The sequence below is a fragment of the Buteo buteo genome, chromosome 2, assembly GCF_964188355.1.
Source record: "Buteo buteo chromosome 2, bButBut1.hap1.1, whole genome shotgun sequence".
Classification (NCBI taxonomy): Eukaryota; Metazoa; Chordata; class Aves; order Accipitriformes; family Accipitridae; genus Buteo; species Buteo buteo.
In genome coordinates this window covers 63,298,496-63,310,632 of record NC_134172.1, presented here as the reverse complement: position 1 = coordinate 63,310,632, position 12,137 = coordinate 63,298,496, and the positions used below count along the sequence as shown (strand labels likewise).

General features: G+C 48.9%; 1 protein-coding gene across 1 annotated transcript; it reads right to left on the bottom strand.

The window, feature by feature from the left end:
* Positions 1–910: 910 nt before the first annotated feature.
* On the bottom strand, positions 911–10,288 carry LOC142037627 (uncharacterized). The gene is made up of 7 exons (XM_075042095.1): positions 10,132–10,288; positions 9,714–9,944; positions 7,931–8,124; positions 5,557–5,684; positions 5,182–5,378; positions 4,186–4,365; positions 911–3,442 (listed from the first exon to the last, which is right to left on the bottom strand). Exons 1-7 carry the CDS (start codon positions 10,192–10,194, stop codon positions 926–928), a joined length of 3,510 nt encoding a protein of 1,169 aa, XP_074898196.1. The 5' UTR covers positions 10,195–10,288; the 3' UTR covers positions 911–925.
* Positions 10,289–12,137: the final 1,849 nt, after the last annotated feature.

Below are 12,137 nucleotides of genomic sequence, written 5' to 3'. Positions count from 1 at the left end.
GAGAGGGAAGGAAACAAGCAGAGGACTCCAAAGTGCTGTCTGTGGAAATGGGGTGTGATCCAGAGGACCGTGAGGCTTTGCAGAGGCAGCGAAAGCCTGTTTTACCTGCTCGAGAGTCCTCCTGAGCTCAGCATTGAGTTGCTTCAGCTCCGCCTTCTCCAGTTCCAGTCTTGCAACTGCTCGCTGCAGACATTCCAGCTGCTGTGACAGAAGCCTCTTCTCCGAGAGCCATGATAGCTGCTCCCCTTCTGCAATAGCCTGCTGGGTATACAGAGAGGAGTTTATGTGAGCTGGTGCCCCATAAAGGTTAGGAGGGACAGAATCGACAAGTCGGGGAGAGTGACCGGGCTCGGGAACGGACAGTGCCAAGTCCCTTCTGCTCCTCCTGCTTGACGGGCCAAAACAACACACTCTCTTCCTAGGGGCCCTCCTCCCCATCGCCGTGGGGAAATCCACACAGATTTGCCTTCCGGCCTTTTGGACCGCAGCACAAGTACATCCTGAATGCGCAATGAAGCCCTTCGCCTGATCGGGCAACGGTACGAATGCCGTTATTTTTAAGACACTGGAAAAGCTGTACCTCCGAAATCGACATCTCTGAAAGCATCCTCTAAGCACCGTCAGCGTAGCTGCTGTGCAACCATCGTTACAAAATTCTGCTAAGGTCAGTCCCTTAGTTTGGTCAACTGTACCCCTTCCTTTCCATGCCAAACCCCAACCACGACACGTCGGCTAAGCTTGCCTACACAGGACAGAACCAGTTACCCATCCCCAACGTTTGGGCTTGGGGTAATTCTAACAGCAAGCTCCGTAGTTCTTTCAGTAGTTCGGGGGCTGACAGAAAACATTTCAGCAGGTGAACGCCTTGAGCTACGCAGACAGGCAAGCCTGCTGGCTACAACCGCAGTTTCTGTGGCCAAGCAGGTCATGTATTTATGGGACTATATATTCCCGTATCTTTATGGGCATCATCATTAGAATCCTTTCTAGACATTTTAGTTGACTGACGATCAGTCACACTGCCTACCTGATGATGAAACCGGTCCGTGTCCCTCTCCGAAACCATGCTCTGCAGGATGGCTATGTCTTCCCTCAGAGTCCCATTGGCCATTTCACTCTTGGTGAGGGCAAGAGTCAGTGCTTGTGCCTTCTCTTTCCATTTGACTTCTCTGCTCTCGGTCTGCTTCAAAATAGCAATCGTGCGCTCCAACTCTTCCCCCTTGGCTTTCCGCTCATCCTCCAGTTGTTGCGTCAGCTCCTTCTGTCTTTGCAAGGAACGGTCTCTCTCCTGGAGAACTCGCCTCTTCTCTGCTTCCTCTTCCTCCCATTTCTGGAGTTTCTGGATTTGTTTCTGCAGGGTCTGCCCGCCAGCCTTCCATCGCAAAGCTGATGTTAATTGTTTCAAGAGCTCACTCTGCCTCCTAAGCTCTTGTTCTCTCTCTCTCAGAGTCTTCTCTAAGTACCCGACTCTGTCTCTGTGGTTCTTGATCTCTTCATCCTTCTTTGTCAGAGTCGGCTGAACAGGCTGGAGATCTTCCCGAAGAGCTCTTACTTCCTCTTCTAACTCTTTGAGTTCACCTTCAGCCTTGGTCTCTTGCTCCTTCTCATGCAAGGCTTCTTCCAGGAGCTTCTCTGGCTCTCTGCCATGCCTAACCTCTTCATTCTTCTTGGTTAGCTGCAGCTGGAGATTCTGCAAGGTCTTCAGTTCTTCTTCTTGGCGCTGGACTTTTTGCATGAGAGTTTCATTGTCTTCATCTCTCTTCCTCACCGCTTGCTCAAGCAGATCCACTTGCTGCTGGCATGATGTTAGAGCTGCTTTCGTGCTTTCTTCACGAAGCCGGAACATGTTCATTTGCTCTGTCTGCCTGAGGAACTCCAAATGGTTCTCCTTCAAGATTTGGCTCATTTTGTCTAGATCCTGCTCTAGACTCTTGGCCTGCTTGCCTTCTAACTCCTTCTGCTCTCGAAGCTCCTGGACGTGCTCTTGCAAAGACACTATCTCTTGATCTCTCGCTTCCAGAGAAGATGCAGCGTATTCTAGTTTTTGCTGTATGGCTTTGGTCTGCATCGCTGCCTCCTCCTTTTGCTGTTGAAGCTTAGAGAGAGCTTCCTCCAGAACCTCTATCTTTTCCTCTCTTTCTTTCAGAGTCAGCTTTGTTGCTTGGAGATTTGTTTGCTCAGCTTCACGCTTTTCCTCCTTTTCCTTCCACGCCTCACATTGCTTTCTAAGGGATAACATTTCTTGTTCTTTTTCCTTCAGTGCCACTTGAAGCTGCTGCAGAATTTCCTTCTGCTGTCCAGAGTCTTGCTCTTGTTTTTGGAAGGTCTCAATCAGTTCCTTCTGAGATTCAATCATTAAATCCTTTTCTTTCAGTACTGCTGTAGCGTATTCTAAGTCTCTGTGCAAGACATTCATCTGTTCTTCTGTTTTTTCCGCATAGCTCCTTGCCTGTTGCTTTTGGATGTCTAGGAGTCTGTCCTTTTCTTTTAAGGTTCCTAAGGTCTGCTCCAGTTGGTCACGGACAGTCCTTAACTGCATTTCCATGACTTCTTCAGCTTCCCGGGTTTGCTTTTGTTGCGACTCAAGCTCTTGATCCTTTTCAGATAAAGAAAGGGTCATCTTTTCTAGTGTACCACGAAGCTCTTGCAGGTAGCCCTCTTGCTGGTCCTTGTACTGCTGCAAGAGTCTTAACTGATCCCTTTGAGAATCACACTCGCTCTCTCTGTCCTTAAGAACTGCCCTCAGGTGTCCAAGGCTCGCGTGCAGAGATTTCACCTGTTCTCTCTCCATTTCCAGCGCTTGGATCTGCTGGGTCAGAGACAGAAGCTCCAAATTCTTCTCCTTCAAGTTTCCTTTCATATGATCAAGATCCACCTGCAGATTTCTCACTTGTGATGCACCATCTCGTTCTAGAATCATTATTTTCTCCTCCTGGAATTGGATCTCCCGGTCTCTCTCCTCCAGCTCTTTGCTCATCTTGCTGACAGCAGTCCTCAGGATTTCTTGCTGCTTCTCCAGCTCCTGTATCTGTTCTTGCTGGGATTCAACCTTCTGTGTTTTCTCTGTTATGTCCTTGATAACCTCACTGAGAGTAGCTTCATGCATTTCTTTCTGGTTCTCCAGCATTCTCATCTGTTCCTGGTACAACTTCATTTCTCCCTCCCTCTCTGACAGGATGGCAGTCATATGAGTGAGACTCTCCTGCAAAGCTTTTCTCTGTGCTGCCTCTTTTTGGAGCATCTGGATTTTCTCCCGCTGCGTTTCCACTTCCTCGGTTTTGATTTTTAAGGTAGACAATGTAGTCTGAAGTTCTTGTTCAAGGCAGCGATTCCTATCTGTTGCTGCATTTGCTCGGGTTTCGGAGGCTGTGACCGATTCCTGAAGAAGTTTCATCTCCCGTACCAGTTCTTCTTTAACTGCTCGCAGTCTGTCCCGTTCCTGCTGCAAAACAGTGACAAAGAGGTTCAATAATTCCACCCATGTACGTTTGCTTTTCGTACTAGATTTGAACTCCTGCTTCAGTGGCAGTCAGGGGCTGCCCCCTCCCTCCCTGCCTCTCGGGATGTTGTAAGACCTTTCCTGTGCCACCCTTTCGGTTGCGTCTTTCCCAGCTTACTCGGCCAGTCCCGTCTTCCTTTTTGCCCTTCTCCGAACCTCTTCTAGCTCTAGCGTGTTCTTTTGGGGAGGAGCTGCCAGAACTGCAGCCAGGATTTAAAGTGCAGACTAACCATGATTTAGGCACTGGCATGACGATGTTCTCTCTGATAGGGAGGGAGGAAGGGAAGACAGAACAACCCCAACATGGGATTTCCCGTTGTTGGGGTTGGGGTTTTTTTTGGACCTCTACCGTGTAGAGTTTTCATGGTACCATCCTCTAGAACCCCACTGTGCCCTCTTGAAGGAGTAGTGGTCAGATCACAGACACAGTTACGGTGTTCATGTTCTCTTCAGGCTGCAACGCGCTTCCTGCCTTTCTTAAACCTACACTCTGGTAGCCTCTCGCATTACAGGCCCTGTCCCTCACGGCACAAAGGTCTCATGGCTGCCAAGGCATCGCGCCTCTTTACAAAGGGGTGTCTAAGAGACGCTTCTACCCAGACGGACAGTGTCCAGAGAAGCACTGCCAATAAGGAGCCCAGAAGAGTAAAAAAAAAACACACTAATTCTCCTTTCACAGTCTCTACCTCTTGCTTGGCACTTTCCACTCTCGTCCGTTCCTCCTCTTGTTGAGCTTGCATGGCAGCAACTTTCTGCTTCATATCAAAGAGCTTCTTCTCGTGCTCCCTTTCTGCCTCTGCCTTCTCCTTTTCCCACTGCTCCAGCATCTCCTGTAGCTCTGAATGGTGCCCTTCCCGCTCGCTTGCCTGATGAGGGGAGAAGAAGACTTCAGGATGGAGTCCCAGCCAAGCTTCTCAAAAAAATGGGAAGCTTCATCCCTCCCACAAACCCCCACCTCCACAGCGCACAGTAGTGGCTTTGTGCCCTCCATAAATCATGTCCTATCAAGGAACTTAAAAGGACAGTCAGCTGGTGGAAGAAGAGGAGATGTTACCTTCCCCTCTCTGGCGGCTGCCTGTTTCCTAGCACCTCTCGCCTACGGGATTTCTCTCTAGTCTCAGAGCCGCTATTTTCAAAGCTCAACTCCATTCTCATCAAGGAAAAGATGCAGATGGACTGCAGGGTGAGAAAGGGGCCAGCACCCCGATGCCCTAGTCACAAGACGGGCCACGAGCTCAAGTACCAGGAACAAGGGGCTGTTCCATCTGTTCTGTATGCTTTAAGCCCAAAGATAACACCTCTGTCAACCGGGAAAGGACAGAAAGAAAGGAACAAAGTTCCCACGACTGCAGTTGGCAGGAAAGTTAGGAGTCTACTTCACGGTAGACAGGAGTCTGGTAAGATCCTACCCCTGTACTGCCACGGCTTGGGTGGGGACCACCCAACCTTCTGCTCAACTCGTCTTAGGCCCACACGGAATCCGTGGCTTGCATTTACTGTCCCGGCATAGTCCCGTGGGTCTTCACGTGCTTTCAAGTGCGAGCCGTTGGCTCTGCTGCCTGGCCTGGCAACGTGTGGCCTATGACAGACGCTTGCTGCCATTTCACACGCTCGGGCTATTATTCTTCTAAAGCTAGCCCACAAAGCTTGCCTCAAGACTTCAGAAGCATATTGTTTCCTACCAGCTCTTGCAGGAGCTTGTTTATTTCCACTTCGTGATCCGTTTCCCGAAGCTTGAGGGTATCGTTATACTGCTCTTCTGTCCGCAAGAGCTGCTGCGCCATGTTTTCCCGTTCCTGCTTCATGAGAGATCTCTCTGCTTCCAGCTCACATTGAAGGCACTTCACTTCCCCTGCAAACGTGACAAATGGCAAGATTCAGGGCCTACACAAACAGCGGTTCTGGCTTCACTAACCTTAAGCCATCTGAATTTCAGTGTAGGAGGGATCTGTCCCCAGCTCCTTCACTCCTTAGAAGCACTGCAGACAGAGAGCTGTTTTTATACCATCCTCCCTAGGCAGGGGGATCACCAGAAACAAAGCACATGAGGCTCTCACCTTGTATCACCTCCTTGGCCTGCCTGACTGTCTGAAGTTGGAGTTCAAGCTGACTCCTGGCGATCTCCAGCTGACATAAGCGCTGCTGAGCCTCAAGCAGGCTGCATTCCAGGGTCTCCCTCCCGGACCTACAAGACGCCAATACGGAGAGAAATGAGTTTCTTGCTCCTGACGCCCACAGGGAGTTAGTCCAGTAGGAACTGCTTCAAGATCCCTACCCTGCAGTACGGAAAATGGGTTGCACGGAAACTGGTATACAGAAGGCATATTTCTGCCATTTAAAAAAGTAATGCAGGCCCCTCCGAGGGATTGCCCAGGCTTTACTTATGACCTAGCGTAACACAGAAAGCCCAGCCGAATTTGATCTCCATAGCCAAATCTGAAATTGCTATTGTCTGATCTATGACGCACGGGTAGCTGTGCTCACAGAGTCTGTGCCAGCAAGCAAAAGCCCAGCCTCTGCTCACAGCCCTTTGCTCATCGTCACTTCCAGGTTGCTCGGCAGGGGCACAGAGTAAGAGTATCTCCCTGGCTGACTCGTGACTTTTTGATGCTGTTCATAGTGTACGTACAGGGAGGTGATCTTCCAGACTCCCTATATCTCAAAGGGACTAAAGCAATACATCAGATGACAGAGTAAAATCTCATGCTTGTAAGCAGCATTTGTAAGAAATCTGAACCAGATTTTACCTAAACAAGGACTACCTGAAAGGAGAGACAGGTAGCCTTCAGTTTAAACTCTTGGAAGTTCACCAGAAAAACTTGCTACTTTTCTCTAAGCCTTGCTAACTAAGCAGGCAGTAGCCCCAATGACTTGCCGCTCTTTAAAATGGAAGTTGTAGTACTGCGGAGGCAAACTGTTACATCCATAGACTTCAACCGACTGCTGCGTACGACACGCAGGACTCTGCAACCAGGAGCTGAAGTTGCCTCCCTGATCTAACACGGCGTCCTGTGGGCCAGGTTCCTACCATACACAGCACTGCCTCACTAGAACAGGCGTGCAACCAGGAGAACATCCTTCAGGGTAAAGGGGCACCCGAGTGGTACAACAATAAGACCCGCAACAGTAGGATTTCACTGCTTTGATGGACGATGGAGGATGTATCTTCAAGAAGGAGAACAAGCACATATTTCTGACTACGCCAATCTCTGGCAGTCCAAAGTAAGTATGCTCCATTTTAAGGATAAACCAAAGTCAGTCTCTAAAACAGAACAGAGAAGATAAGAGTCCAAACTGTTGTGACGACAACAACAGGCTCTTGAGAACAACATCTGGCAAGAATAGTTGCTGCAGCCCAATAATTGACAGAACATAATTCAGCTGGATCAAGTAAGAGGAGCTGGAGCTCAGAAGCAGCAGCAGCAGCTCTCAAGAAACAGACTGAGTCAAAATGGTGTTTATCAGCCTTGCTGACAACATACTCTGGAGTGGTAAGGCGTAAAAGTCAAGAAGCATGACAAACAATCTCGCATTTGTACAGCTCTGCAAGGCCAGGAGTCTTCTAAAAAAGACCTGAGAGGAGGACAAACATCTCGATACGTTGGGTAGTTTGGGGTTGTTTCTTTTTAAAAGCAGAACTTGACACACGTGATCTTAGAAACCTGACCCAGCAGAAGGACAAGATCTTGTTCCTTCCCTGCATAAACTCCTCCATGATGTCTATCTCAAAACAGCACGTGGTAGGGAGTACCGGACCCACACAGCAATGATGGGCAACAATTCCCGCAGACTGGCGAGCATTCAAAAGAGGCTTCCCTGCTGCTGGTGTAACCAACTCTAGGTCCTGCACCACAGGTAACAAGAGTTAGACTAGAAACAGTAGGCCCTCAAGATTTTCAGCACGAGCCTCTAGCTTCACCCTAAATGGCAGTGTCCTACTCGCAATGTCCCTACGTAATAGCCTTGAATTCTGAAGATCCCCTGTCAAACTACTTGATAAGGAAAGATCCAAGTTCAAACGCGCAGAACGAGAAACCAAAACCAGAGAGAAGCTTTGGGTTTCAGTAAACATCTGCATGGTTTAATTACTACTCAATGCAGAGCCAAGGTACCAGATACTGAGGAATTAACGCTGGCTTGCTTTGGACTTCACACAGGAACGTGCAAGGGGGCATAAACATGAGCCCCAGGCTCAGGAGAGCTTTGTTAGCTTTAGCTGTCAGAAAAATAACATTCCAACCATGCTGTACTGGTTTGGGGTTTTGTTTGTTTTGTTTTTTTTTTTCTCGAGATTCTTCCATTTTCTGTCCATGGAAGGTGAAAACAGCTGAAAAGCATACAGGATGCAATGAATCCTCGTGTAATGATTATCACCTCTATAATTACAGACATTAAATAATCTCCTGCCTAGGGTCTCCCCCCTGCCTTTACCTGGCCTCTGCCAGCTGCTCTGCAAGGCCTCGTCTGTCCTGCTCCGTGGCTGCCAGTTGCACCTCTAGGGCAGCCTTCTCGTGCACCAGCAATTCCTTCTCTTTGGAGACGTTGGCCAGTGCCTGCCCTTGGCGAGAGGACTCCTGCCGCAACTGCTCCAGACCACTGCTAGCTGACTCTTGCTGGCGGTGAACCTGAAAGCGGGACAAAATACAGTTAGAGTCCTTTCTCTGGAGTTCTGTGCAGAGCCAGCCAGTGCCACTTCTGAATCAGCTAGAGGAGAGAGCTCCGGCACTCTGGCCTGAAAGTTTAAGAGCATCTGCTTCATGCCACCCTAACTCCCTGGGCTGCCAAAAGGCACGAGGGCTGTTAACCTGAAAGCGATGTGTAAGGCCCTACTGGGTTGCCTGGGACCAGACGGCCCCTTCAGGACAAACGTACACACCCCAGACTACATCTTCTCATGGAAAAATACCACATCTTCCACAACTGCCACCTTGCAAACTAAAATTCTATCAGAATCTATGCCAGTGCTGGAAATTTTCAGGAACCGTTGAGCAAGAGCAACTTTGCTCGCCGAACAAAGCGGAAATACACATGGTTTCTCCTTCTAGAAGAAGAAAAACCAACATCAAAGCGTCACCTTGTCACAAAACACCACCACGCACCTACTTCAGTGTGTACAGCAGCTGGATGCAATGAGGTGATCCTTGGCAGGGAAACAGCCCTTGTGGTGAGCAGTGTCATTTAGTGATTTACGGAAGTCCGGCTGGTGTGGCCAAAGAGATGGTAGACTCTACTTGGACAGTAGTTCATGTCAACAATACTGTTTACTTGTCTTACACAAACAAGTTGTCCAATAGACCTTGCTGGCATTCAAGCCTGAAGACTAACCGTGATTTTTCAGCTTTCTTCTGCAGTGATGCCAATACACCTCTGATGGGTATTTGCCAAACAGACCACGTACTCCAAAACTAAGACTGCCTAACAGAGAACAGACCATCAGAAACAACCAAGTCTCCTCTCAAAGTTACCCCATAAGACCTAAGACTGTACATTAGGAAGCCGACACTGAAATGATGGCAAACTCCCTAGTCTCCTCCAGCGATGCAATTCTCCCAAGCTCTTTTTCCACTCTACCAAAACCAGTTAGTCCAGAGTAAACAGTCTTCTGGGATCACCTCTTTCTCAGCTTCTCCCTCAAAGCCTAACGAGGATCTAGCAATTCAAAGCGGCCTGTAGGTGGTAAAATACAGTTTCAACCATTTCAGGATGTCATTCCCGTTCTTAGCAGTACAAGACAGCAGACACTGACTTGCCGCTTTGTCCCGCCCTCTAGGCCCCAACAAGCCGAGCTTGGAAAGTTGCAGACTTCACAACAAAAAGCATAAATAGAAACATGCAGCCCCGGGGGGTTTTGGCCTCAGAAAATGGGTGAAGAGCTACCCTGTTTGCTTCTTTCGACGCATGTGGAGAGTAGTAGCCTCACGCAGATTCGTGGGCAAGGCAAATCACCTCTCTGCAGCTTATCAAAAGCCAAAAAAGAGGCCAACACAGACAGGTGGATTAAAGGAATCTGTAGAAGCAGAGGACGACCCAGAGAATTGCACAACAGCTCTGCAAGCCATCAACACATTTCCAGAAGGAAGTAAACAATGCCGCCTGACCCCCAGTGCTACCAAGTGTCTCCTTGACAAAAAACACTGCAGAATCCAACAGATACAGCTTCACTGAGCCAAGCAGCCAAAAGCCCACCCAGAAAGCACCAGGTTTGTGGTCTCACCTCATTGAGTTTCTCTTGGGTTTCTGCCTTCTCCTCTGCCAGCATCCTCAGCTCTGCCTGCAGCCCCTCCTGTTGCTCCTCTGCTTTCTTCAGCAGCTGCTCCAGGTGGGCTTTCTCTGCGCTCAGCGCCTCATTTGTTCTTTCACACAAGCTCAGCTTCTCCTGGCCAGAGATCTTTGCTCTCTCCAGCTCATCCACTTTGCCTGACAGAACGTCATGCTCTTGCTCCAGCTACAATCACAGAAGCACAGAGGAAATAAAATAACTGTAAGATTTACTCTGGAGGAGCTTTGGCTTCGACAGAGAAAAGAGCAACGTTTCCACATTCAGACAGTCATACTGTCCGAAGGCGAGAAGTCTGAGAAGCAGCAGCAGCTGGAGACAAATGCCTGGCAAGATCTTTGACAACTCTGCTCACCTGCAACACAAGTTTGTTCAGCTGCACCTTATCCAACACAAGAGCTTCATTGATGCTGCTCATGTTCGCTGCTGCAACGTGTAGATCGGCTATTTCAGCAGTCAGCTTATTCTGAGCCCCTGTCAACTCTGCTACTGACTGCTCTGCCTGAAGAGACAAAAGAACAACATGACAACAAAGACAGGAAAATCCCCGACCTCAAGCAGCAACTCCAGATCCCCTCTTGTGTCTCTGGCACACTCCCAGTTCAGCGTTCCCAACAAGCACGTGGGCACTAACTACACCGGAGAGCCTCTGTGGTCTGATCACCATTTTCCAAGAAGGACAACAACATTGTCCCTGTCTTCTACTGCCAGAAACAGCATCTGCGGTGGTCTTGCTATCACAACTGCCTCTCCCACAAGTGCTGCCTCGGAATAAGGTGACCATACCTTTTCCAGTGCCACGGTAAGCTCGTGTTTCTCTTGCTTCAGCAGATCCCTCTGAAGGTGCGATTCCTCCAGCATCTCTCTTGCGACTACCAACTCGCTCTGTAATAATGAGTGTTCTCCTTCAAGCGCAGCTAAGTCCTTCAGTCTAGGAGAAGGGGAAAGACAAACAAGTTTTTAACGTAAAAAACATTCTCATTTCCAAAACCACGAGGATAGAATCATAGAATCGTTTAGGCTGGAAAAGACCTTTGAGATCATCGAGTCCAACTGTAAACCTAACGCTGCCAAGTCCACCACTAAACCGCGTTCCCTAAGCACCACACTCTACAGGTCTTCAAAATACCTCCAGGGATGGTGGCTCAACCACTTCCCTGGGCAGCCTGTCCCAATGCTTGACAACCCTTTCGGTGAAGAAATTTTTCCTAAGATCCAATCTAAGCCTCCCCTGGCACAACTTGAGGCCGTTTCCTCTCGTCCTATCACTTGTTACTCGGGAAAAGAGACCCACACCCACCTCGCTACAACCGCCTTTCAGGTAGCTAACAGCTTCCCGCCTGGGAGTTCTCCCTCTCCTCTTTCATACGTTGGACACGAGACTTTCCAAAGTTCTTCTTTGGGTAAGACAGACTTTTAAAGTCCACCTTAAGAGTCCCACAATTACTTTTGCCTTCAGCAGTGAACCGATCAAAGAGCTGGCAATCTATCTGGGGAGATGTGTACGAATTTCCCAAACTAATAGTCACAGGATCACAGGATGATTCAGGTTAGTATGTGTGATGTTGCAAAATGGCACTCCTTGCCCCAAAGGCCTTCTGCGCTCAGTCTAGCGTGCAAACGGCAGTACGGAGGGGCTACATTGCATATGATGGTCCTGGGCAAATTCCTCCCAACTCCTTTAGCACAGCCCTGGGTAGCAAAAGGGCTGTACAAGAGACACGGCTCTCTTTACGCTGGTCTCCATTTCTCACCAAGAATCAGTTAACAGCAAAAACATTGTAATACGCCATCTCTTTTCCAGTCCTGCCTTACTCACAAGAGCTTCTGTCTGTCAGATGGTTTTTTCTATCTGTTCTGTTGAAGGCAATAGTTTGACTAGGGACAGGAACAAGGCTGTGCAGAATAGGTGCGTTTTAAACGTGAACACAGCCCATCCTATGAATCCAACAAGCACCCACAGAAGATAACGCTGCTAACAGCAAAGTTGAAAACACATTCACCTGTCCTGAAGCTCCTTCTTCTCCGGGTCCCCTTCGACTTGTAAGTGCATCGCTTCCCAAGTCTTCTGGCTTATTTCCTCTTCCGCTTGCTGCTGTGCCTGATCCTTGAGGACAGGTCTACCCAGCGTAACGGGTTCCCAGGGCCGTACGCCACAGTTTAGGCGGGAGCAGTTTACAAGTAGAGATCCAGAAAGCCTCAATTGCTCTGCCTTCAGCTCTGACAAATCTCTGAAAAAGAATCAAGAAAGAGGTAATGTTCACACCACCACCTTTCTCAGCCGACTCGCTTCCGAAGCACGTAATTGCGCAACAGTAAAAGCCGGCAGGAAAGATGACATCTTCGCTGGGGACGAATCAT

Excerpts from the sequence above, each read along its gene's own strand:
- LOC142037627 (XM_075042095.1), bottom strand. The coding sequence starts at position 10,194 with ATGAGCAGCATCAATGAAGCTCTTGTGTTGGATAAGGTGCAGCTGAAC. Across the intron at positions 9,945-10,131 it reads TGAACAAACTTGTGTTGCAG|CTGGAGCAAGAGCATGACGT; the intron begins GTGAGCAGAGTT and ends CTGTGATTGTAG. Across the intron at positions 5,685-7,930 it reads GAGCAGCTGGCAGAGGCCAG|GTCCGGGAGGGAGACCCTGG; the intron begins GTAAAGGCAGGG and ends GGCGTCTTGTAG.